General features: G+C 49.3%; 1 protein-coding gene across 2 annotated transcripts in view; it reads right to left on the bottom strand.

Annotated features, from left to right (window-relative positions):
* The window catches only part of slit1 (slit guidance ligand 1), a 135416-nt gene that overhangs the window by 35253 nt on the left and 76467 nt on the right, over window positions 1-23696 (bottom strand). For both annotated transcript variants that reach the window (XM_033034122.1, XM_033034121.1), the window contains exons 19-31: window positions 21777-21920; window positions 18179-18345; window positions 17620-17752; window positions 15790-15858; window positions 14211-14282; window positions 13535-13606; window positions 9089-9160; window positions 7391-7554; window positions 6055-6179; window positions 4466-4563; window positions 3197-3336; window positions 1224-1317; window positions 597-734 (exon numbers count right to left, since the gene is read on the bottom strand). In XM_033034122.1, the coding sequence (XP_032890013.1) occupies window positions 597-734; window positions 1224-1317; window positions 3197-3336; window positions 4466-4563; window positions 6055-6179; window positions 7391-7554; window positions 9089-9160; window positions 13535-13606; window positions 14211-14282; window positions 15790-15858; window positions 17620-17752; window positions 18179-18345; window positions 21777-21920 (1488 nt within the window). The remainder of the gene's footprint in view (window positions 1-596; window positions 735-1223; window positions 1318-3196; window positions 3337-4465; window positions 4564-6054; window positions 6180-7390; window positions 7555-9088; window positions 9161-13534; window positions 13607-14210; window positions 14283-15789; window positions 15859-17619; window positions 17753-18178; window positions 18346-21776; window positions 21921-23696) is intronic.

The raw sequence follows: 23696 nt of genomic DNA, 5'->3' as shown, positions 1-23696 counted from the left end.
TTAAACACACACCACGAGACTCGCTTGTTTGGAAACACCTCTGCCCAAGCATCATAGAATCAAAGAGTCATGCAGCACAGAAACAGGCCCTTTAGCCTAACTCATCCATGCTGGCCAAGACGCCCCATCCTGCCAGCATTTGACCCATATCCCTCGAAACATTTCCTATCCATATTCCTGTACAAATGTGTTTTAAATGTTGTTATAGTACCTGCCCCAACTACTTCCTCTGACAGCTCGTCCCAGACACCCACCTCAGATTCCTTCAGTTTTTAATTTGAGAGATACAGGGTGGAAATGCACAGACCAGCGATAACCCCGTACACTAGCACAACCCTACGCACTAGCGGCACTTTGCAATTTTTACCAAAGTCAATCAACCTACAAACCTGTACATCTTTGGAATGTGAGGGGAAACCGGAGCACCCGGAGAAAATGCCCGCGGTTACAGGGAGAAGGTTAAAAACTCCATACAGACAGCGCCCGTAGTCAGGATTGAACCCGGGTCTCTGGTGCTGTGAGGCTGCACAACCACACTGCATGGAATCGGCAGCAAGCCTGGGGCAGGGCTTCGTTCGTTCCGCACTGCACCTCACCTGTATCCCTCAGAACACAGACAGGTGTGACTGTCCACCGTGTCCACGCACATTCCGTTCCCCTGGCAACCGTGGTCCTGGCAGCTGTCAACGGCAATGCTACAGTTCTCCCCCCTGTAGCCGGAAAGACACTCGCACCTAAAGGGGCAGATACAAGTTAGATACAGAGTGAGGCTCCCTCTACACAGTCCCGTCTCGGCGGGGAGTCGGGAGGGGGGTTGTGATGGATGGGGGGATCTCCCTGTCGGTCTGCTCCAGGGCCTGGCCAAGTTGGCCATTCGCGGGTCCAGGCAGCGCACCCTCGACGACCACACCGGGGTCGACTGCCTGCCCCTTTTCCGGGCCCACGTCCCTGGAGAGGGAACACGCGGTGTCCACAGGGAATCTGGAGGGAGGCCTTCCGTGAACGCTGGTCGCCGCGGGAGGTCGTCGAGTGTATTGTTGATAAAGTTGGCGATATATAAACTATCTGATGGCCGGTTTTCGTAAACTGTCTTTGATCGTGTTAATACTCTATGTTTGTTTTTATTTTCTGAATAAAAGTATTTGTATAATATTTTTTTTCTTTAAAGGGCAGGGACAGCACGTGTTTAGGATACAGAGTGGTGTCTCCAGTGTTCGACTCACCTTGGACCCGCCTTGGTGCCCACACACTTGGTGCCGCTCTGGCATGGGTTTAATTCAGGGGCACAAAGGTCCACCGGCTCCTCGCACAGAACTCCTGCACTTGAAACAGAGAACACACTCAGTGACAGGACCACACACACCGCCCATCAACACCAGAGAACCAGTATCTTTTTTATACCATCCTGGTAAACCTCCTCTGCACCCTCTACAAAGCTTCAAACTGGTATTGGGGCTTCCAGAACTGCATGCAAAATTACCTGCAAACCCTAGCTCGCTTAGTAATAACAAAGAACTGCAGAATCTCCCTGTCTGTTTGGTTGGTTTATACCAGAAATAGGCACCAAAATGCTAGAGGAACTCAGTGGGTCAGGCAGCATCTCTGGAGAACGTTGTATTGGTCGGTGACATTTCGGGGTCAAGACCCTTCCTCAGCCTGAAGGATCCTGACCCAAACCAGCATCTTTAGGTTTTAGCTTTAGAAATGCAATGTGGAAACAGGTCATTCGGCCCACTGAGTCTGCTCCAACATAGTGATTACCAAAGCACTAGTTCTATCCAACACATATAGGGACAATTTCACTGAAGCCAATTAACCTACAAACTTGCACGTCTTCTGAATGTGGGAGGAAACCTTAGCACCTGGAGAAACCTAGGGAGAACGTACAAACTCCGTACAGACAGCACTGGTAATCGGGATCGAACCCGGGTCTCTGGCGCTGTGAGGCAGCAACTCTACCGCTGTGCCACCCGTCCCTAATCGTCACCTATTCATTGACTCCAGAGATGCTGGCTGACCCGTTGAGTTACTCCAGCACTTTATGTCCATCCTTCCTCCCATGGCACTGCTTGGAGAAGGAGGAATAGGGGAAAGGAGGATTCAGAAATGAGTAAGAGGCAGGCTATCAGAATATCACTGACAGCCTCTGAATGTGGGACTGGGAAGGGAGTCTAGCGTTCAGTTAACATTAATCCAAACGCAGCGACTACCTCGAGGGCAAAATTCTGCGCGGCATTCAGCTAATTCTTAATTAACACTGTGGTGCTGGTGTCGAGGATGCCTGCCGTATAATTACAGTAATTAGCAATTTGCAGTTCTCCCTGCCAAACCTATAATCAGTTTGAGTACAGAGCTCCAAGTGTCACAGCGAGAGCACTGTGCAACAGCCTGACATTGCCGCTGATCTCTCTCAGTCCCTCCAGTCTGAGGTCTCGCAGAGCCACAGAATCAAGATTCAAGAGAGTTTATTGTCATGTGTCCCAATGACATTCTTGCTTTGCTTCAACACAACAGAATATAGTCGGCATGAATACAGAACAGATCAGTGTGCCCATATACCATTATGTATACACACACGTGAATAAATAAAACAGATAATGGGCTATTAATGTTCAGAATTTTGTTTGAGTTGAGTTTAATAGCCTGGTGGCTGTGGGACGGTATACCGCATGCAAACAGGACCTTCGGCCCAACTCGTCCATGCAGACCAAGATGCCCCCATCTAATCTAGCCCCATTTCCTACAGTCAGAAACCCGAGCACCTGGAGAAAACCCATGCAGTCACAGGGAGATCGTACAAACTCCATACAGACAGCGTAGTCAGGATCGATCCCGGGTCTCCGGCGCTGTGAGGCAACAACACTGTGGTTATGCAACTGTACCGCACTGGTAAATCACCACCTGCAGTTCCTTGTTTCTACACTGACTTTTACTGAACTGTAAGCAAAAAAGGAATTTCACAGTGCCTGGGTACATATGACAATATAGTACTATCGAACCATTGAGTCTGAAGAAGTGTCTCGACCTGAAACGCCATCTATACATGTTCTCCAGGGACTGTTCTCCAGGGATGCTGCCTGACCCGCTGATTTACTCCAGCACTCTCCTTTCCCTCCCTCCCTCTCTCCTTTCCTTGTGCTCCTTCCTTTCCCTCCCTCTCCCCTCTGGTAGATCAACACAGTACTGTACACCTCACCTGTGTGTTCAGGTGGGCAGAGGCAGGTGTAGTTATTAACCCCGTCCAGGCAGGTAGCCCCGTTCTCGCAGACATTCCCCTCACAGTCATCAATGTTGGTCGTGCATGTGTTGCCCAGGAAACCCTCGGGGCAGGTACACCTGTCGGGGGAACAGGAGGCAGAGGTGCAGTCATGTCCCACGCAGCTGGAAACAGGCTCGGAGATTCACAGCGAGAAACCTCCACGTTGCTGGTCCCAGGGGGTGTGGAGTCCCAGGCAGATTCACCAGCCCACGCCAGTCAGTCTTGGCAGAATGGTATCGAGGGAGCACCGCGCTGTGGGAGGGGCAGTACTGAGGGTGTCTTCTATGTGTGGGTATGAGTACAAGAACCAGAGGAAATAGGCTTAAGGTGAGAGGGGAAAGATTTAATAAGAACCTGAGGACAACTTTTTCACACAGAGGGTGGAATATATATGGAGGTGGTAGAGGCAGGTACAATAATAAGTTAAAAGGTCTATGGACAAGTACATGGATCAGAAAGATTTGAGTATAGAAGTTGGGATGTAATGTTAAAATTGTACAAGGCATTGGTGAGGCCAATTCTGGAGTATGGTGTACAATTTTGGTCGCCTAATTATAGGAAGGATGTCAACAAAATAGAGAGAGTACAGAGGAGATTTACTAGAATGTTGCCTGGGTTTCAGCAACTAAGTTACAGAGAAAGGTTGAACAAGTTAGGGCTTTATTCTTTGGAGCGCAGAAGGTTAAGGGGGGACTTGATAGAGGTTTTTTAAATGATGAGAGGGATAGACAGAGTTGACGTGGAAAAGCTTTTCCCACTGAGAGTAGGGAAGATTCAAACAAGGGGACATGACTTGAGAATTAAGGGACTGAAGTTTAGGGGTAACATGAGGGGGAACTTCTTTACTCAGAGAGTGGTAGCTGTGTGGAATGAGCTTCCAGTGAAGGTGGTGGAGGCAGGTTCGTTTTTATCATTTAAAAATAAATTGGATAGTTATATGGATGGGAAAGGAATGGAGGGTTATGGTCTGAGCGCAGGTATATGGGACTAGGGGAGATTATGTGTTCGGCATGGACTAGAGGGGTCGAGATGGCCTGTTTCCGTGCTGTAATTGTTATATGGTTATATGGTTATATGATTTAGAGGGATATTGGCCAAATGCGGGCATGTGGGACTCGTGTAGATGGGGCATGTTGGTCAGCATGGGCGAGTTGGGCCAAAGGGCCTGTGTGACTGTGTGTCTACAATACAATAGCCTCCACTCACCAGAATGCGCCAGACTGGCCCTCCTTGATGTGGCACGTCCCTCCGTTCTCACAGGGGTTACTGATGCACCCATTGATCGGAGATTCACACCGTTTGCCCTGGCAGTGGATAAACAAACAATGGAGTTGTCGGAATTACCAGGGACTGAGGGAAACGTTCGAGAGATAAAGTGTGGAAATAGGCCCTTCGGCCCATCGAGTCCACGGCGACCCCATACAAAGCTCAATCCTACACACTAGGGACAATTTACAATTTCACCAAAGCCTATTCACCTACAAACCTGCACGGCATTGGAGTGTGGAAGGAAACCGGAGCACCCGGAGAAAAACCCACGGGGAGAACGTACAAACTCCATACAGGCAGCACCCGTAGTCAGGATCGAACCCGGGTCTCTGGCGCTGCGGGGCTGCAGCAGTACCGCGGTGCCACGGTGATACCTACGCTGGAAACTCAGCAGGTCAGGCCGTCTGTAGGGGCTGCTCCTTGAGCCTTGGAACTATCGGCCCCACGCTCCTGATCTTTGGTCAGCTGGTTTGGAGGAAGGGGGGGGGGGGGGGGGTGGGGGGGGGGGGGGGGGGTCAGTCGGTGTGGGGTGGGGGAATCTCTGTCGGTTTGCTCCTAGGCCTGGCCATGATGGCCATTCACGGGTCCAGGCAGCGGGCAGTCGAGGGTTCTGCCCGAGTCGACAGCCCGCCCCTCTTCCGGGCTTATGTCCGTGCCCACGTGTCCCTGGAGAGGGAGCACACGGTGCCCACGGGAACTCTGGAGTTCTTCCGTGAACGCTGGGGGGTTGAGTGCGCCGTGGATAAGGATGATAATGTAATCTGATGACTGGTGTTGGCAAACTGCACAAGCAGTTTTGATGTTTGCAGCACTTTGTGACTGTGATTAGCTCCTTGTTAAGGAAAACAAAAACAGATCAGGCAGGGTCTGTGTGAGAGAGAGGGAGAGAGAGGAACAGTTAAAGTTTCACATTAATAAACTTGCTGCCCCTCACAGTGCCAGAGACCGAGGTTCGATCCCGAGTACGGATGCTGTCTGCGTGGAGTTTGCATGTTTTCCCTACGACCGCGTCCTCCGGGTGCTCCGGCGTCCTCCTACATCCCAAAGACGTGCGGGGTTTGTAGGTTAATTAGCTTATGTAAATTTTCCCTCGGGTGTGGATGAAAAGTGGGATGACATTCTTGATTAGTACAGGTGTCAGAGGTTATGGGGAGAAGTCAGGAGAATGGGGTTCGGAGGGAGAGATAAATCAGTCATGATTAAATGGCGGAGTAGACATGAGGGGCCGAATGGCCTAATTCTACTATAACATAGAACTAGTATGAATGGGTGATCGATGGTCGGCGTAGACTCGGTGGGCCGATAGGCCTGTTTCCGTGCTGTATCTCTATAAATACTGGTAGCAGATTACAGATCCCTGGGAGTGGGTTGCAGGGTGGGATCTAATCCAGGTGTTCAGGAGATTTATATAAAGAATAACAGATCGCTGGGAATGGGCTACATGCTGGGATCTAATGGAATAATTGGAGTGTGTTCCAGGGTGGGGGGGTAACGGAGGGTGTGAGGTGGGGATGGGTCGTCTTTACCTGGTAACCATGGGGGCAGGTGCACCGGTAGTGATCCATGGGATGGTCGAGGCAGGTGCCGTGGTTTTGGCACGGGTTGGACAGGCAGGGGCTGCACTTGGCCAGGATGCTCAGCTCCGTCGGACCTGCATAGAACAGAGAGTGAACCATCACACAGGGCGGCACGGTGGCGCAGCGGCAGAGTCGCCACCTCACAGCGCCAGGGACCCGGGTTCGATCCTGACCTCGGGTGCTGTCTGTACGGAGTTTGTCCACGTGGGTTTTCTCCAGGTGCTCCGGTTTCCTCCCACACTCCAAAGACATGCAAGTTTGTAGGTTAATTGGCTTCTGTAAATTGTAAATGATCCCTCGTGTGTGGAATAGTGCTAGTGTACGTCGCGATCGCTGATCGGCATGGACTTCGTCGGCCGAAGGGCATGTTTCCGCGCTGTATCTCTAAAGTCCAAAGTCACACAAGGTGGTCTCGTGAGACTCAACCTTAGGGGTCGTATGACGTCGGAAAAGCCACAAGCAACAAAAAAATAAACAAAGTGCTGGAGTAACTCAGTGGGTCAGGCAGCATCTTTGGAAAACATGAAAAAGGTGATGTTTCGAGTCGAGACCACTATTCATACTCGGGTGAGGGGGTTTAAATCTAAACCTAGGAAACCTTGGATAAGGAGAGGATGTTTCCACTAGTGGGAGAGTCTCTGGAAACAGAGGGCACAGCCTCAGAATAAAAGGATATGGGGGAATTTCTTTATTCAGAGGGTGGTGAATCTGTGAAATTAATTGCCACGGACGGTGATTTGGGGTGTTTTTAAAGCAGAGATTGGCAGGTACTTCATTAGTAAAGGTGTCAAAGGTTACGGGGAGAAGGCAGGAGATTGGCATTGAGAGGGAAAAATAGATCAGCCATGATTGAATGGTGGAATAGACTTGATGGGACGATTGGCCTAATTCTGCTCCTATGACATGAACTTATGATTTAGCAGATGGTTGAGCAAAGGCCAGAGATGCATCTACATATTAGTTGTTCAGATCAGTGACTTAGGAAGATGCAAGGAACAGCAGATGCTGGTTCACAAAGTGCTGGAGTAACTGGAGAGGAGAGAAGAGGGAGTGACTAGCATGAGACTGGTCCTTGATTATGCTGGTCCACAATTGTCTGCAATTTCTTGCGGTCTTGGATGGAGCTGTTCTCAAACCGTGTTGCGATGCATCCCGAGAAAATGCATATGTGAGAATAAAAGCATAATCGAACCACTGAACCCCTGGTCTGCGTTAGTGAGGGGGCCAGATGCTGGATGATCTGGAGGACCGGTGTGCCGGATTATTGGAGTTTAGCCGCCCTTACCTTGACACTCAAACTTCTTGGCTGGTGTCGTCAGTAGGAGCTTGCCCTCCATGTCTCCGGGGCCAGCACAGCGGGCAATGCCAGGCTCCTTGTACCCAGTCTTCACCCAGTCAGACAGCCAGCGGAGGTTGCAGTCACAGTAGAGTGGGTTGGCTCCAATAGCACTGAAAGAGAGACAGAGAGAGGCAGAGAGAGAGAGAGAGAGAGAGAGTGAGAGAGAGAGTGAAAAAGAGATATGGCGAGAAAGAGAAAGAGACAATGAAAAGGAGATAGAAAGAAAAAATTGAGTGACAGAGAGAAATTGAGAGAGCGAGAGAATAGAGGGGAAGAGAGTGAGAGAAAGAGAGAGAGAATGAGAAAGAGAGGGAGAGGGAGAAATAAAGAGAGTGATATAGAGAGAGAGGGGGAAGAGTGAGAAAGAGAGAGAGAAACAAAAGGAGAGAGAGAGAGGGAAGAGTGAGAGAAAGAGAGAGAAACAGAAAGGGAAAGAGAGAGAGAGATAGTGGGAAGGGGATAGAGATTGTCAGAAAACCCATATATATATATATATAATCCTACATGTGTTTACGTCACGGGAATACATTGAGTCAAAGAACTATGGGTTTAGACACAAAGTGTTGGAATAACTCAGCAGGTTATGCAGCATCTCTGGAGAACAAGGATAGGTGATGTTTCGGGTCAGGACTGAAGAAGGTCCAGACCTAAAATGTCACCTATTGATTGGTTTCTGTGTAAAAAAACATGTCCTGCACATATCCTGTGAACATTCACCCTTTCACCTTATAAAGCTATGCATACGTTCATGTCATAAGAGCAGTAGTCCAGTTGACCCATCGAGTCTTTTCTACCATTCCATCACGGCTGATCTATCTTTCCCTCTCAACCCCATTCTCCTGCCTTCTCCCCATAACCTTTGACACCGTTACTAATCAAGAACCTGTCAACCTCCCCTTTAAAAACACCCATTGACTTGGCCACCACAGCCGTCTGCAGCAATGAATTCCACAGATTCACCGCCCTCTGGTTAAAGAAATTCCTCCTCATCTCCATTCTAAAGCCACGTCCTTTTATTCTGAGATATGCCCACTAGATTAGTTTGGTTTAGTTTTGAGGCACAGCGCGGAAACGGGCTCTTCAGCCCACCGTGTCCATGCCGACCAGCGATCACCCTGCCGGTGCAACCAGCACTATCCTACACACTAGGGACAATTGACAAGTTTACCAGCCAGTTAACCTCCAACCCCGTACGTCTTTGGAGTGTGGGAGGAAACCGGAGCACCCGGAGAAAACCCACGTGGGCACAGGGAAAATGTACAAACTCCGTACAGACTGCACCCTTAGACAGCATCAAACCTGGGTCAATGCCACTATATACGGCAGCAACTCTACCGCTGCGCTGATGTGCAGCCCCGGTCTTTGACATCTCCACTCTGGGGAACATTTTCTGACTGTCTACCCTATCATAATTTTATGTACTTGTGTCAGATCTCCTGCGTTCCAGAGGGAAAGGACCAACTTCTCCCTTTAGCTAATACACTCTAATCCAGCCTACCCCTGAACCTGGGTAGTCCACCAAACGTCAGGGCTGGCCAAATGAGATCAGCTCCTGGCATGGACCAAATATCAGGTCTTTTCGTTGTCAGAGCATACTTAAACTTTGTTCAATTTCAATGTGCAGTGAAAATTCCAATCACTTACAGGTGAGAGAGAGAAGCCACATCCGCAAAGATTCCTTTGGGAAGAGCGGAGATTTCATTTCCGTGCAGGGACCTGTGTCGGAAAAGACAGAGATAAGTTCAAGAAGATAACGGAGCCATAGAGGCGTACAGCACGGAAACAGGCCCTTTGGCCCAACTCGTCCAAGATGCCCCATCCAAGCTGGTCCCATTCCCTCACACGGTCTCTATCCCACTAAACCATTCAAGATACAAAGTGCTGGAGTAATTCAGTGGGTCAGTCAGCACCTCTGGAGAACATGGATAGGTGACGTTTCAGGTGGGAACCCTTCCTCACACTCTGAAACATCACCTATCCATGTTCTCCAGAGATGCTGCCTGACCCATGGAGTTGCTCCAACACTCTTATGGTTCTGGTCCAGTGATTCAACCACTCCCAGTCATTAGGTCAACCAAGTCTTACTTTACCTCAAACTTTAGAGATACAACATGGAGACAGGCCCTTCGGCCCACTGGGTCCGTGCCGACCCAGCGATCACCCCGTAGACTAGTACTTAATTGTCTTTGGTAAAATTATACCTAGTCTCTAGTGTGTAGGACAGTGCTAGTGTACGGGGTGATCGCTGGCCGGCGTGATCACTAGGACCAGTGGGCTGTGGCCTGTCGGGGGAAGCCACCGCCAAACTCGTCCCTGAAGACCTGAGGGGCCACCAGCGGCAACAGACAAAGGGCCACGTGGTCAGTGGGGCCGACGGGCCATGGAGAGGCGTTCGGGCAGCACCGCTGAGAACAAAGGCTGACCGGCAAGGGGGGGGTGGGGGGGGCACAGAGCACTAAGATGGACCCCACAGAAGTGGGGGGGGGGGGGGGGGGGTTGTAGAGGGAATGTAGAGAATGTAGAGGGACGACAAACATGACTCCCATGGTTACATTCGGCGCCAGAAATTGGGACCAGATTGGATGGGGCATCTTGGTTGGCATGGACGTGTTGGGCTGAAGGGCCTGTTGCTGTGCTGTACGACTTTCTTTTGTGTACCTTGTGCATTGTATGCAAAAAACAAAGAATTTCACCGTACCTAGGTGCATGTGACAATAAAGTATTGAATCAAAGGGCCTTTTTCCGCGCTGGGTCCCTAATCTCGAGCCTGAACGTACGTCCTTTTATTCCGAGTCGCAAGTTCCCTTTCCGCTGTAAATGAATATTCTGCAAACACTTTCAAATGTCGATTCCGCAGGCCGTGTGGCTGAATCTTCCCTTTGGCCGGTGAGGGAGCGGGGCTGCAATTAGGAAGCGGTCTAGTGGAGATGTTGCCAGCAGGTCACCAGGCACTGACGCTCCAGGGAGCTAATGAAAGATCTGGCCTGTTCACTAATCTGCCAGCCCTACACTGAGGCAGTGACGGTCCAACTGAGCCCAGTCCCCATCAGTAGCCCAGGCCAGCACAGGCACTGTACCACCAGGGGAGGGGAGGGCTCATGGAAACATCGCCTCCTCACAAAGTCCCCTTCAGTTGCCCAGAGTGGGAATACTAAACGCAACACGGCCAGTGTGAGATTCTTCAAGAGGCAAGGAGCAGCAAGGGTGAGCGATGCAGGAAGGCGGATTAAAGGGTGGAGTGGGAAGGGGGAAAGCTCTATATGTGTGTGTGTGAGAGAGAGAGAGGGATAGGGAGGGAGGATGGGTGCAAGTGAACGTGAGAGAGAGAAAGAGGGAGAAAGAGGGAGAGTGAAAATGAGTTAGAGGAAGCGAGGGACAGGGAGAATAAATGTGAAAGTGGAAGAAAGATAGAAAGGGAGAGAAAGAAAGAGTGAGAGAAAGAGAGAGAGATGAAAGTGAGTGTGAAAAAGTGAAAGGGAGAGTGTGTGAGAGAGATATATGGAGAGGGAAAGAGAAAAAAGAGAGGGAGAGAAAGTAAGGGAGAGGGAGGGGAGAGTAAAACACAGATAGAGATAAGGGTAGAGAAAGAGTAAGAAAAACAGGAGAGAGAGAGAGAAATAACACACACATAAGAAGACAGGCATGGGAGGAGGGAAAGCCACAGGAAATGGATATGATTATAAAAGGGCAGTGAAAAAGCAAGCGGAAGAAATAGGATTAAGGAAGTGGTTCTGCTGGAGGAAATGGAGTGGCAGGGAGTGACTGAGTACATAGAAACATAGATCATAGAAAAATAGGTGCAGGAGTAGGCCATTCGGCCCTTCAAGCCAGTACCGCCATTCAATATGATCATGGCTGATCATCTAAAATCAGTACCCCATTCCTGCTTTTTCCCCGTATCTCTTGATTCCTTCAGCCCTAAGAGAAAAATCTAACTCTCTCTTGAAAACATCTGGTGAAATGGCCACCATTGCCTTCTGTGACAGAGAATTCCACAGATTCACAACGCTCTGGGTGAAGATGTTTTCCCCCCATCTCAGTACTAAATCGCCTACCCCTTATTCTTAAACTGTGACCTCCTGGTTCTGGACTCCCCCAGCATCGGGAACATTTTTCCTGCATCAGCCTGTCCAACCCTTTAAGAATCTTATATGTCTCTATAAGATCCCCTCTCATCCTTATAAATTCCAGTGAATACAAGCCCAGTCGACCCATTCTTTCATCATATCCCAGTCCTGCCATCCTGGGAATTATCCTCATGAACCTACACTGCACGCCTTACAATAATGTCCTTCCTCAAATTAGGAGACCAAAACTGCACGCAATACTCCAGATGTGGTCTCACCAGGGCCCCGTACAACTGCAGTAGGATTTCCTTGCTCCTAAACTCAAATCTTCTCGCAATGAAGGCCAACATGTCATTAGCTTTCTTCACTGCCTGCTGTACCTGCATGCTTACTTTCAGTGACTGATGTACAAGCACACCCAGCTCTCATTGCACCTCCCCTTTTCCTAATCTGACACCATTCAGATAATAATCTGCCTTCCTGCTCTTGCCATCAACGTGGATAACCTCACATTTATCCACATTATACTGCATCTGCCATGCATCTGCCCACTAGCCCAACCTATCCAAGTCACCCTGCAGCCTCACAGCATCCTCATCGCAGCTCACACTGCCACCCAGCTTTGTGTCATCCGCAAACTTAGAGATGCCACGTTATTATATATCGTTAATATATATTGTAAATAACTGGGGTCCCAGCACCGGGCCTTGCGGCACCCCACTAGTCACTGCCTACCATTCTGAAAAGGACCCGTTAATTCCTACTCATTGGTGCACGGTGGGGCTCAGGGCGTCCAGAGAAGATAAGCGTGAGAGAGGGCGGCAGAGGTTTGAAGAGATGGAGGAAGTGAGAGAGGGGAATAGGGAAAACAAGAAAGAGAGCTCAGATAGAGAAGCTGAGAGAGGGGAAAGATAGATAGATAGATAGATAGATAGATAGATAGATAGATAGATAGATAGATAGATAGATAGATAGATAGATAGATAGATAGATAGATAGATAGATAGATAGATAGATAGATAGATAGATAGATAGATAGATAGATAGATAGATAGATAGATAGATAGAAAGAATAAATAGAGAGAGAGATAGAGAGAGAGAGAGAGAGAGAGAGAGATAGAGAGAAAGAGAGAGAGAGAGAGAGAGGGGGAGAGGGATAGAGAGCGAGGGAAATAGGGCAAGAAAGAGGAGAGAGCAAGAGCAGAAAGAGAGACAGAGTGGACGACGGTAAGAGAGATAGTGAGAGATCGAGAGAGTGGGGAAATAGAACAACAAAGAGACAGAGCGAGAACGAGAGAGCAGGGAGCAGCCAGGGTACTGCCCGATTCACCTCTACCCCTCTGCGGACATTGGACTTTGTCTCTGGAACTGATGCGCTACAATACTGAGAACTATATTCTGCAATCTGTATCTTCCCCATTGCCCTACCTATTGTACGTGTTTGAACTGATTTGATTTTTTTTGATTTTTGATTATACCTTTAATAATCCTTTACAGGAAATTACAGTGCCACGACAGCTTCAGACAGACATAACACCACACATACCAACCTCCCAACCTTGTGTGATTGTATATCACACAAACCAACCTCCCTTCCATTGACTCCATTTGTACCTCACGTGGCCTCGGGAAGGCCAGCAGCATAATCGAGGATCAGTCTCACCTCCCCCTCCCCCCCCCCCCCACGCGCTCTTGCAGAACAGTGCGGGGGGGAGTTCGCCACCTCCATCTCTGAGCTCCGGTCACTGCTCACCCCCACCCCCTCCTCCCCCCCGGGGTCACACACACATAACTGCCTGGTTCGGCAACTCGAACGCCCAGGAAGGCTGTAACAAGTGGTGGACGCTGCCCGCTCCCTCACGGGTACTGTCCTCCCCACCGTCGATGGGATCTACAAGAGTCACTGACTCGAGAGGGCAGCCAGCATCATCAGAGATCCACACCACCCCGGCCACGCTCCCATTATATACATTTTATACAGGTAGTGTGCGTGTGAAGCAGCGATGCGCTGGTGGGGACTTACAGGAGCCGGAGAGAGCGGAGACCTTGGAATGCCGATGCCGGGATACATCGCAAGGAATTGTAACTGAGGATCCTGGTGAAAGATTCCAAGGAAGAAACAAAACCAACAGTTAGGTGGCTGGAAAATAGAAACATAGAAAATAGGTGCAGGAGGAGGCCATTCAGCCCTTCGAGCCAGCACCGCCATTCATTGTGATCATGGCTGATCGTCCCCAATCAATAACCCGTGCCTGCCTTCTCCCCATATCCCTTGATTCCATCAGCCCCTAGAGCTCTATCTAACTCTCTCTTATATCCATCCAGTGATTTGGCCTCCACTGCCCTCTGTGGCAGGGAATTCCACAAATAAAACTAGTTAAATAAAAATAGTTGAGGATCACTTTGCAAGTTTCGTAGAATCATACAGCAAGAAAACAGGCCCTTCGGCCCACCGAGTCCATGCTGACCATCAAAACCAATGATCCCAGCAACTTGTCCGGGACCAGTCTTATCCAAGCAGGGACAACACCTGTAGTCAGGATCGAACCCGGGTCTCTTGCGCTGAGAGGCAGCTTCTCTACCGCTGCACCATTGTGATACATAGTGATATCCAGATACATATTTGCTGGTCCGCTCTGAAGATATGACAGCTGTCGGTGTGGTGTTTGCATGCGAGGGCAGGAACGCCGGCTACTTACAATGTGGTCAGCTGGCTCATGTTGATGAAGGACATGTTGGTCAAGGAGCTGATCTGATTGTTGCTCATGTCCCTGGGGGTGGAAGAACAAGAGGATCAGCGTCAGATGGGAAGCCATCATTGGGTGCACCTTGGAATGTAGAAACAAGGAACTGCAGATGCTGGTTTACCATGGAGAGACTCAATGTGCTGGAGTAACTCAACGGGTCAGGCAGCATCTCTCGAGAAGAATGAAGAAGCCTCTCGACCCGAAAGGTCACCCATCCATGTACTCCACAGCTGCTGCCTGACCCACTGAGTTACTCCAGCACTTTGTTTTTAGCTCAAGATTCCAGCATCTGCAGTTCCCTGTGTCTCCAGTCTCAATGTTCATTTGGGTTCGAGATCCCAACTCGTGTCCAATCTCTTAGTCTAACTCACGCCATGAACTGTTGCTCTTTGTTTCCATTGGATCTACCAGGGAGCTAATATTGTCTCAAAAGACCTTCAGGTATATGAGCAGAATTAGGCCATTCGACCCATCGAATCTACTCCGTCATTCAATCATGGCTGATCTATCACTCGCTCTCAACTCCATTCTGTTTTCTCTCCATAACCCTTGACACCCATCCTAATCTAGAACCTATCAATCTCCGCCTTAACAACACCCAATGACCTGGCTTCCACCTCTGTCTGTACCAATGAATTCCACAAATTCGCCACCCTCTAGCTAAAGAAATCCGTCCTCGTCTCCATCTCGAAGGTACGTTCTTTTATTCTGAGGCTGTGCCCTCTGGTCCTAGACTCTCCCCTCTACTGGAAACATCATCTCCACATCCACCCTATCCAGGCCTTTCATTATCTGGTGGGTTTCAATGAGGTCCCCACTCATCCTTCTAAACTCCAGCAACTACAGGCCCAGAGCCTGAATGTGTAATGTGTTACCGCTCCTCATGTGTTAACCTCATGGTCTTTCATCCCACAATCACAATCTCATGGCCTTTGAGTTTCTGGGAATGTGAGGGGTAACAGTACAATGGGTCAGTTTCTTCCCATTTGCATGTCTCGAGATTCAGGGACAGTTTCTTTCAAGTCGTTATCCGGCAACTGAACCATTCTCTCACCAACTGGAGAACGGCCCTGTCTTTCCATCTGCCTGATCGGAGACCCTTGGACTATCTTTAATCGGACTTTACTGGGCGTTACCTTGCACCAAAGGTTATTCCCATTATCCTGTATCTGTGCACCGTGTAGAAAAGAACCGCAGGTGCTGGTTTATACCGAAGATAGACACAATGTCTGAAGCAGGGGTCTGAAGCAACCCAAAATGTCACCCATCCATGTCCTCCAGGGATGCTGCCTGACCCGCCGAGTCACACCAGCACTTTGTGTCTAGCTTCTGTACACTGTTGTAATCATGCATGGCCCTTCTGCTGTCTGGATAGCACGCAACAAAAAGCTTTTTACTGTACATCGGTCGGTACACCTGACAATGAACGAAACTAAACTAATCAGTACCAATCGATTTGATTCTTTACTACCTACCCCCTTTGGTCTCCTGCCCACCCCCCCCTCTCCACCCGCCCCACCCAGATACCTACACCAGTTGGAGATGCTTGAAGGTGTAGAGTTCACTGGGAACTGCACTCAACTGGTTGCCGTCCAGGTACCTGAGGAGGGAAAGAGACGGTGGTGAATGCTGGTGGATTCACGAAGGAAGCTGCATTGAGTTACGGAGATGATGAAGATGATTCAATGATACATTATTGTCACATGTACCGAGGTACAGTGAAATGTTTTGCATACAGCCTGGTAAAATCATACAGCAGACCCCACCCAGGCACTACGTTTATATGTAAAAGAATATGTGATTGTGTTTATAGTTTGTTTGGTTGTTTGTTTGTTTGTCTTTTTGCACAAAAGTCCGCGAGCATTGCCACTTTTAATTTCACTGCACATCTCGTATGTGTATGTGACAAATAAACTTCTTGACTTGACTTGACAACTTTTTATCCTCTCCTCCAGCCCCTCTCTGTACCCCCTCCAGCATCTACACCCCTCTCTTTCTCTCAACCCCCTCCAGCCACTACCCCTGTCCTTAACCTGCTATTATTCTGCAGTTCGATGTTGTAAACCAGTCTAGGAGTTCACTGGAGTGTCAGTAAAGAAGACTTAACACTGATCCGCTAAGGAGCTTAGGGCTTGGTTAAATCCCTGCATCGCTCTCTCTCCTCTTGTTCTCTGCTCTGTTCCCTCTGGTCCCTGACTACCGGGATGGTGAATGTATCCCTGGGAATGGACTGTCTGATTACTGTGAATATTTAGTTCAGTTCAGTTTAGACATACAGCATGGAAACAGGCCACTGGGCCCCCTGAGTCCACACCGACTATCGATCACCCCGTTCACATTAGTTTACACAGGATGGCACAGCGGTAGAGCTGCTGCCTCACAGCTCCGGAGACCCCGGTTCGATCCTGACCTCGGCTGCTGCCTGTACGGAGTTCGTCCGTTCTCCCGGTGACCGCGTGGGTTTTCTCCGGGTGCTCGGGTTTCCTCCCAGCTTCCAAAGACATGGGGGTTTGTAGGTTAATTGGTTTCTGTAAATTGTCCCTAGTGTGTGGGGTTGAACGAGTGTGAATGGGTGATCGCTGGTCGGAGCGGACTCAGTGGGTCGAACTGCTTGTTTCCATGCTATATTTCTAAACCAATCTAAACAAATAAACACATTCTATGTTATCCCATTTTCCCATCCACTCCCTACACACAAGTGGCAATTTACAGAGGGCCAATTAACCTACAAACCCACAAGTCTTTGGGATGTGGGAGGAAACCAGGGAACCCGGAAATCCATGCGGTCACAGGGAGAACGTGCAAACTCCAACTAGACAGCACCCGAGGTCGGGATGGAACCCGAGTCACTGGCGCTGTGAGGCAACGGCTCTACCAGCTGCGCCACTGGCCGTGATCTAACACAGTGAGGATGCAGGACAGGTGACGGGAGATGTCCGATACTGTCACTCTGTATCTGCAGCCCAGACCAGCACACAAACCCACCTCCCTTCCATTGACTCCATCAACACCTCATGCTGCCTCGGCAAGGCCACCAGCGTAATCAAGGACCAGTTGTACCCCGGCACTCCCTCTTCTCCCCTCTCCCATCCCGCAATAGGTATAGGTGTGAAAATACACCCCCCCAGATTCATGGACAATTTCTTCCCAGCGGTTATCACCTCATTGGAGACCCTCGGATTATCTTTGATCAGACTTTACTGGACTTTATCTTGCACTAAATGTTATTCCCGTTATTCCCTTTCTCCTGTACCTGTACACTGTGTACGCACGTGTAGTCTTTCCGCTACGGATCGCACGCAACAAAAAGCTTTTCACTGTAACGTCGGCACACGTGACAATGAACTAAACTCAAACTCACAGCTCGGTCACGTTCCTCGGGATGCCCCTGGGCAGAGACGTCAGATGCTTGTTGCTGCATCGCACCACAGACTCCAGGCAGGTACATTCAGCTGGGCACTGGGCACGTGCCACACATCCATTCTCCTCCAAGCCTGCAGCAACAAGACCAAAGCACAACGTCATCACAACTCACAGTGTCTCTAATCCCACTGGCCCTGCCCTGGGAGTGGGTGTAGAGGGAGCTTCACTCTGTATCTAAACTGTGGTGTGTGTGTGTGTGTGTGTGTGTGTGTGTGTGTGTGTGTGTGTGTGTGTGTGTGTGTGTGTGTGTGTGTGTGTGTGTGTGTGTACGACCATGTGGGCATGTATATGTGAGCATTTGTGTGAGCGTGTGTATGAGCACGTGTGTTGGCATGTGTCGATGTGTGTGCGTGTGTGTGTGTGTCAATATGTGTGTCAGTGCGTATGTGTGTGTATGTCAACATGTGTGTCGGTGTGTGTGTGCGTCAACACCTGTGTCGGTGCGTGTGTGTGTGTGTGTGTGCATGTATGTGTCAACACGTGTGTGTGTGTGTTACCTTCCCCGCAGCGGAAGTCCTGGCTGGCCACGTCCTGCAGTGGGATCTCGCGGAGGAAGTCGGGCCGCTGGCACCGAGGGTTGCCGCTCACCACCTTGCGCCGCCGCAGCCACTCCGCCAGCCACGCCAGCTGGCAGTCGCAGTTCAACCAGTTGGCCAGGAGGTTGCTGCAAGCAGTGGAGCAGAATAATGCATTACCATGCAACAGCACCTCACTCACCACCCACCCACACACCCACAGCACAGTCGCAGTCAAAGGGTGTTCATTCATGTCTGACTCAAGCCTGTGTGAACCTGCACACACCCATGTGTGTGTGTGTGTGTGTGTGTGTGTGTGTGTGTGTGTGTGTGTGTGTGTGTGTGTGTGTGGCACAAGCATGTGTATGGATGTATGAATTTGTGCATAACGTGTGTGTTTGAGATCCTGCATGTAATCGTGTATGTGCATGTATGCATGTGTATGTGTGTGTGTGTACATGTGCACATGTGTGTGTGTTTGCATATAGGTGAGTGGAATGAGCACATGTGTGGATGTGCAAATTGGTGCATTACATGTGTGTGTGTGTATGTGTGTGTACATGTGCACATGCGTGTGTATGTGTGTGGGGAGACAGGTTGTCTACGCGTGTGTTAATTATTGTTTGTGTATATTCAGTTTCCTTTTGTGTTGCAGCACAGAAACAGGCCCCTTGGGCCCACTGAGTGCAGGACAACTACTGATCACCCATTCCCACCAGTTCCACATTATCCCCACTTTCTCTTCCACTCCGTGCACACTAGGGATAATTTACACAGAGGGCAAATTAACCGACAAACCCACACATCTTTGGGATGAGGGAGGAAACCGAATGGCCAAACTTTCCACACACACAGCACCCGAGGTCAGGATTGAACCTGGGTCTCGGGCGCTGTGAGGCAGCAGTACTACCAGCCGTCCCACTGTGTTGCACTTTTTACTAGGAGCCTGAGGTGACCCTGTACTGTGGACAAAAATACTTTTCCAATCAACTCTCGGGAAAGTTTTGGCTGGAGAGTAAAAATTTAAGGTGAGGGGGGATAGATTTAATACGAACCTGAGGGGTAACTTTTTCCACACAGAGGGTGGTGGGTATATGGAACGAGCTGCTAGAGGAGGTAGTTGAGGCAGGAGCTACAATACCATTTAAAAGACATTTGGACGGGTACATGGATAGGAACGGTTGAGAGGGATGTGGGCCAAACATGGGCAGGCAGGAGTAGCGTAGATGGGGCATATTGCTCGGTGTGGGAAAGATGGGCCGAAGGGCCTGTTTTTGTGCTGTAGTGGATGCTGTTGTGGACGGCACGGTGGTGCAGCGGTAAAGTTGCTGCCAAACAAACGCCAGAGGCCCGGGTTCAATCCTGACTACGGGTGCTGTCTGTAGGGAGTTTGTACGTTCTCCCTGTGACCGCATGGTTTTTCTCCGAGTGCTCCGGTTTCCCCCCCCATACTACAAAGACGTTTCTGAGCAGGATCTCTAACGTCTAAAGACTCCGTGGCTCTGTTTAATTCTGCCGATAATCATTCCATCTTTGTGTCCTGCCCAATGGGCACTGGCCTTCCCTCTCTCCCGGCGATCTAATAACATTCCCAGTAACAGAATACCGGACTTGCACAGATGTAGTCTGGTCAGAGATTAATTAATTTTCCCTGTGTAGAGATGGGAACAATCCTTTCGTTTACAACTGGGCTGGAGGTCAGAGATGTACAGGGCAGCTGTTAGACAGGTGGCCACTACTGGCGTCACATTGGATACATGAATCATCTGTGGACATTCTGGGCCAGACCAACCCCTTCTTTAGTATCAGTTTAGTTCAGTTTATTGTCACGTGTACCGAGGTACAGTGGAAAGCTTCTTTGTCCTGTGCTCTCCATAGTCAGTGAAGAGCCGACACATGATTACAACCAAGTCTACAGATACAGGATAAAGGGAATAACGTTTAGTGCAAGATAAAGTCCAGTAAAGTCCGATTAAAGATAGCCTGAGGGTCTCCAATGAGGTAGATGGGAGGTCAGGCCCGCTCTCTAGTTGGTGATACGATGGTTCAGTTGCCTGATAACAGCTGGGAAGAAACTGTCCCTGAATGCGCTTTTTCTCCCATCTCTTCTCCCCCTTGCCTGATGGGAGAGGGGAGAAGAGGGAGTGGCCGTGGGTGAGATTGGTCCTTGATTGTGCTGGTGGCCTTGCCGAGGCAACATGCAGTGTAGATGGACTAGGCTTGTAGATCAACTTTTCACACGTTGCAACATGGCACCGGAACATGGCGTCTCTCTGCAAGCTGTTCCAGAAGAGAATCTGTGGTGCTCAAAAAGAAACGCAGAGCTGGAGTAACTCAGCAGGTCAGGCAGCATCTCTGAAGAAACAGGATAGGTGACGTTTCAGATCGGGATCCTGCACTCTGAAGAAGTGTCCCAACCCGAAACGTCACCTATCCATGTTTCTCCAGAGATGCTGCCTGCCCCCGCTGAGTTACTCCAGCACTTTGCGTCCTTTTGTATATTTACTAACATCTGCAGTTCCTTGTTTCTACACCAGGATAGGGGTGAATGCACACAGTCTTTTACCCAGAGTGGGGGAATCGAGTACCAGAGGACACAGGTTTATGGTGAGGGGGGAAAGATTTAATAGGAACCTGGGTCCAACTTGTCCAAAAGGTTCAATGGTTCATTATTGTCACCTATGCACAACATAGTGACATTCTTTTGCACAACCCACAAATGCACAGTCGGCATATTTTAGCGTCGTTTACAAAAAAAAGGGCCAAAGTCTAAAGAGTGGTCCACGCACAGGAAGCACTGGAGCGCCCCCGATCCAGGTAACCTCAGGTAAGCCCCAGGGTGGTGGATTTAGTTTAGTTTAGTTTAGTTTAGTTTAGAGATATAGTTCAGAAACAGGCCCTTTGGCCCATCGGGTCCGCGCCGACCAGTGATCCCCGCATATTAACGCTATCCTACACTATCCTACACCCACTAGAGACAATTTTACATTTACCAAACCAATTAACCTACAAACCTGTGTGTCTTTGGAGTGTGGGAGGAAACCGAAGATCTCGGAGAAAACCCAGACAGGTCACGAGGAGAACGTACAAACTCCGTACAGCCAGCACCCGTAGTCGGGATCGAACCCAGGTCTCCGGCGCTGTAAGGCAGCAACTCTACCGCTGCGCCACCGTGACAGAGCTGTCGGAAGAGGTAGTTGAGGCAAGTCCTATCACAATGTTTAAGAAACATTTAGACGGGTGCATGGATAGGACAGGTTTAGTGGGATATGAACTAAACACAGGCAGGTGGGACTAGTGAAGATGAGATATGTTGGTTGGTGTGGGCAAGTTGGGCCGAATGGCCTGTTTTTGCCCTCTATAACACTATGACTCTGACTCTGTGACTATGACCCTGACTTAAACAGATTATCTGGTTGTGTCAATACTGCAGCTTCTTGTAATTTCCAACAGAAATGTTGGTCATATTAGTCCCAACACTACACTGGAGTTGACAGGCTGTTGATACATCTCCCTGGCGGAGTAGACTTGATGAGCTGAATGGCCTAATTCTGCTGCCGATCACTGATGCGTTACTCACAGGGTGGAGAGGGAGTGCAGGGTGTCAAAGGCCGCGGGGGTGATGGTCACAATCTGGTTGTCGTAGAGGGAGAGGAGGCGTACAGAACCCAGCCCCGTGAAGCTGTCGTTGTGAATGCAGTTGATGCGGTTATTCCTCAGCATCCTGTGGAGAGAGAGACGGAAAAGTCAGCTCTAGACAAGCACCCGACGTTGAAGCACATAGAAACATAGAAAATAGGTGCAGGAGTAGGCCATTCGGCCCTTCGATGCCAGCACTGCCATTTAATATGATCAAGGCTGATCATCCAAAATCAATTCCTACTTTTTCCCCATATCCCTCGATTCCATTAGCCGTTAGGAGCTAAATCTAACTCTCTTGAAACTATCCAGTGAATTGGCCTCCACTGCCTTCTGTGGCAGTGAATTGCACAGATTCACAACTCTCTGGGTGAAAATACATAGAATTGGGTCCATAAAAACCACAAGACATAGGAGAAGAATTAGGCCATTCGGCCCATCAAGTCTGCTCCACCGTTCGATCACTGCTGATCTATTTTTCCTCTCAACCCCGTTCTCCTGTCTTCTTCCCGTAACCTTTGACACCCTCGCTAACCAGTTTAAACGAGATTACAAATCAAGAAACGAAACAAGAAAACAAGCACAAGTAACCAAAAGCTTTTCACGGTGCCTCGGTACGCGTGACAATGAACTAAACTAAACTAAGCACTTTGTGTTTTTTATTCACTATTGTGAATCTTACGGCTTCTACTGAGCAAGCTTGAACAGCAAACTGCAGATGCCAGAAACCTGGGCAAAAACTACAAGGTTCTGGAGGAACTCAGCGGGTCAGGCAACATCTGTGAATAGTTAAGCAAACACAGTCTCATTGAAATCTCTCTCTGTGCTCGCGTATGTGTGTGTGTGTGTGTGTGTGTGTGCGTGCTTGCGTGCGTGCGTGTGTGTGTGTGTGGCTGTCTGCCCCCAATATAGTTTAGTTCAGCTTAGTTTAGAGAGATCGCATGGGAACAGGCCCTTCGGCCCGCTGAGTCCATGCCAACCATCGATCATCCGTTCAGACTAGTCCTAGGTTGTTCAACTTTCTCATCCACTCCCTACACACTAAGGGGCAATTTACAGAGGTCAAGTAACCTACAAACCTTCACGTCTTTGGAATATGGGCGGAAACCGGCGGACTCGAAGAAAACTCAGGGAGAACGTGCAAACTCCGTGCAGACAGCACCCATAGTCAGGATCGAACTCGGGTCTCTGGCGCTGTAAGGCAGCAACTCTACCGCGGCGTCACCCAAACTTTCTTTCTGTGTGAGATCTCTTTATTGAGACTATGATGACTTTGCGCCTTACAACTGCCAACAGATAACATTGTGTATCCATTGCTCTCTCGATGTGCTGCTTTGTGTCTTGTGCTCTCTTTGTTTCTGAGTCTCCCTCCCTCCCCAAAGATACAGTGGTACAATCTCCAACCTGTCGTAATGAGCAGTAGTTCCCAGGGGAATCCCGCACTGTACCAGGTTACCATATTGACTCTTCCTGAAATCCATTCTGATTCTACAACCAATATCCCTTCAAGCTGCATTTCCTAAAATCAATAGCTTGTCAACGCTCTGTATCATGTGGTACCTTTAAAGAATACTAAAACAACAGGACAAAAAATTGATTTTGAAAAATCACTGCAGTGTCTGTTACTTTTATAGATTCATCCACTCCCTGGTCAATCGCCCTTATCCCCTCTCCTGTCGGGCAGAAAATACAAAACCTATCACCAAATTCAAGAACAGCATCTTCCCTGCTGTTATCCGATTCTTGAAGGCACTTTTCGTGGGCGAGGGATGTATCTCTGATCTTCCAATCTACCTCATTGCAGCTTTTGAACTGTTTTTCAACCTGCACTTTCTCTGCAGCTGTAACACTGCATTCTGCA

The sequence above is a fragment of the Amblyraja radiata genome, chromosome 15, assembly GCF_010909765.2.
Source record: "Amblyraja radiata isolate CabotCenter1 chromosome 15, sAmbRad1.1.pri, whole genome shotgun sequence".
Lineage (NCBI taxonomy): Eukaryota > Metazoa > Chordata > Chondrichthyes > Rajiformes > Rajidae > Amblyraja > Amblyraja radiata.
Note: the sequence above shows the minus strand (reverse complement) of the source record. Positions and strands in the feature narration are given on the sequence as shown.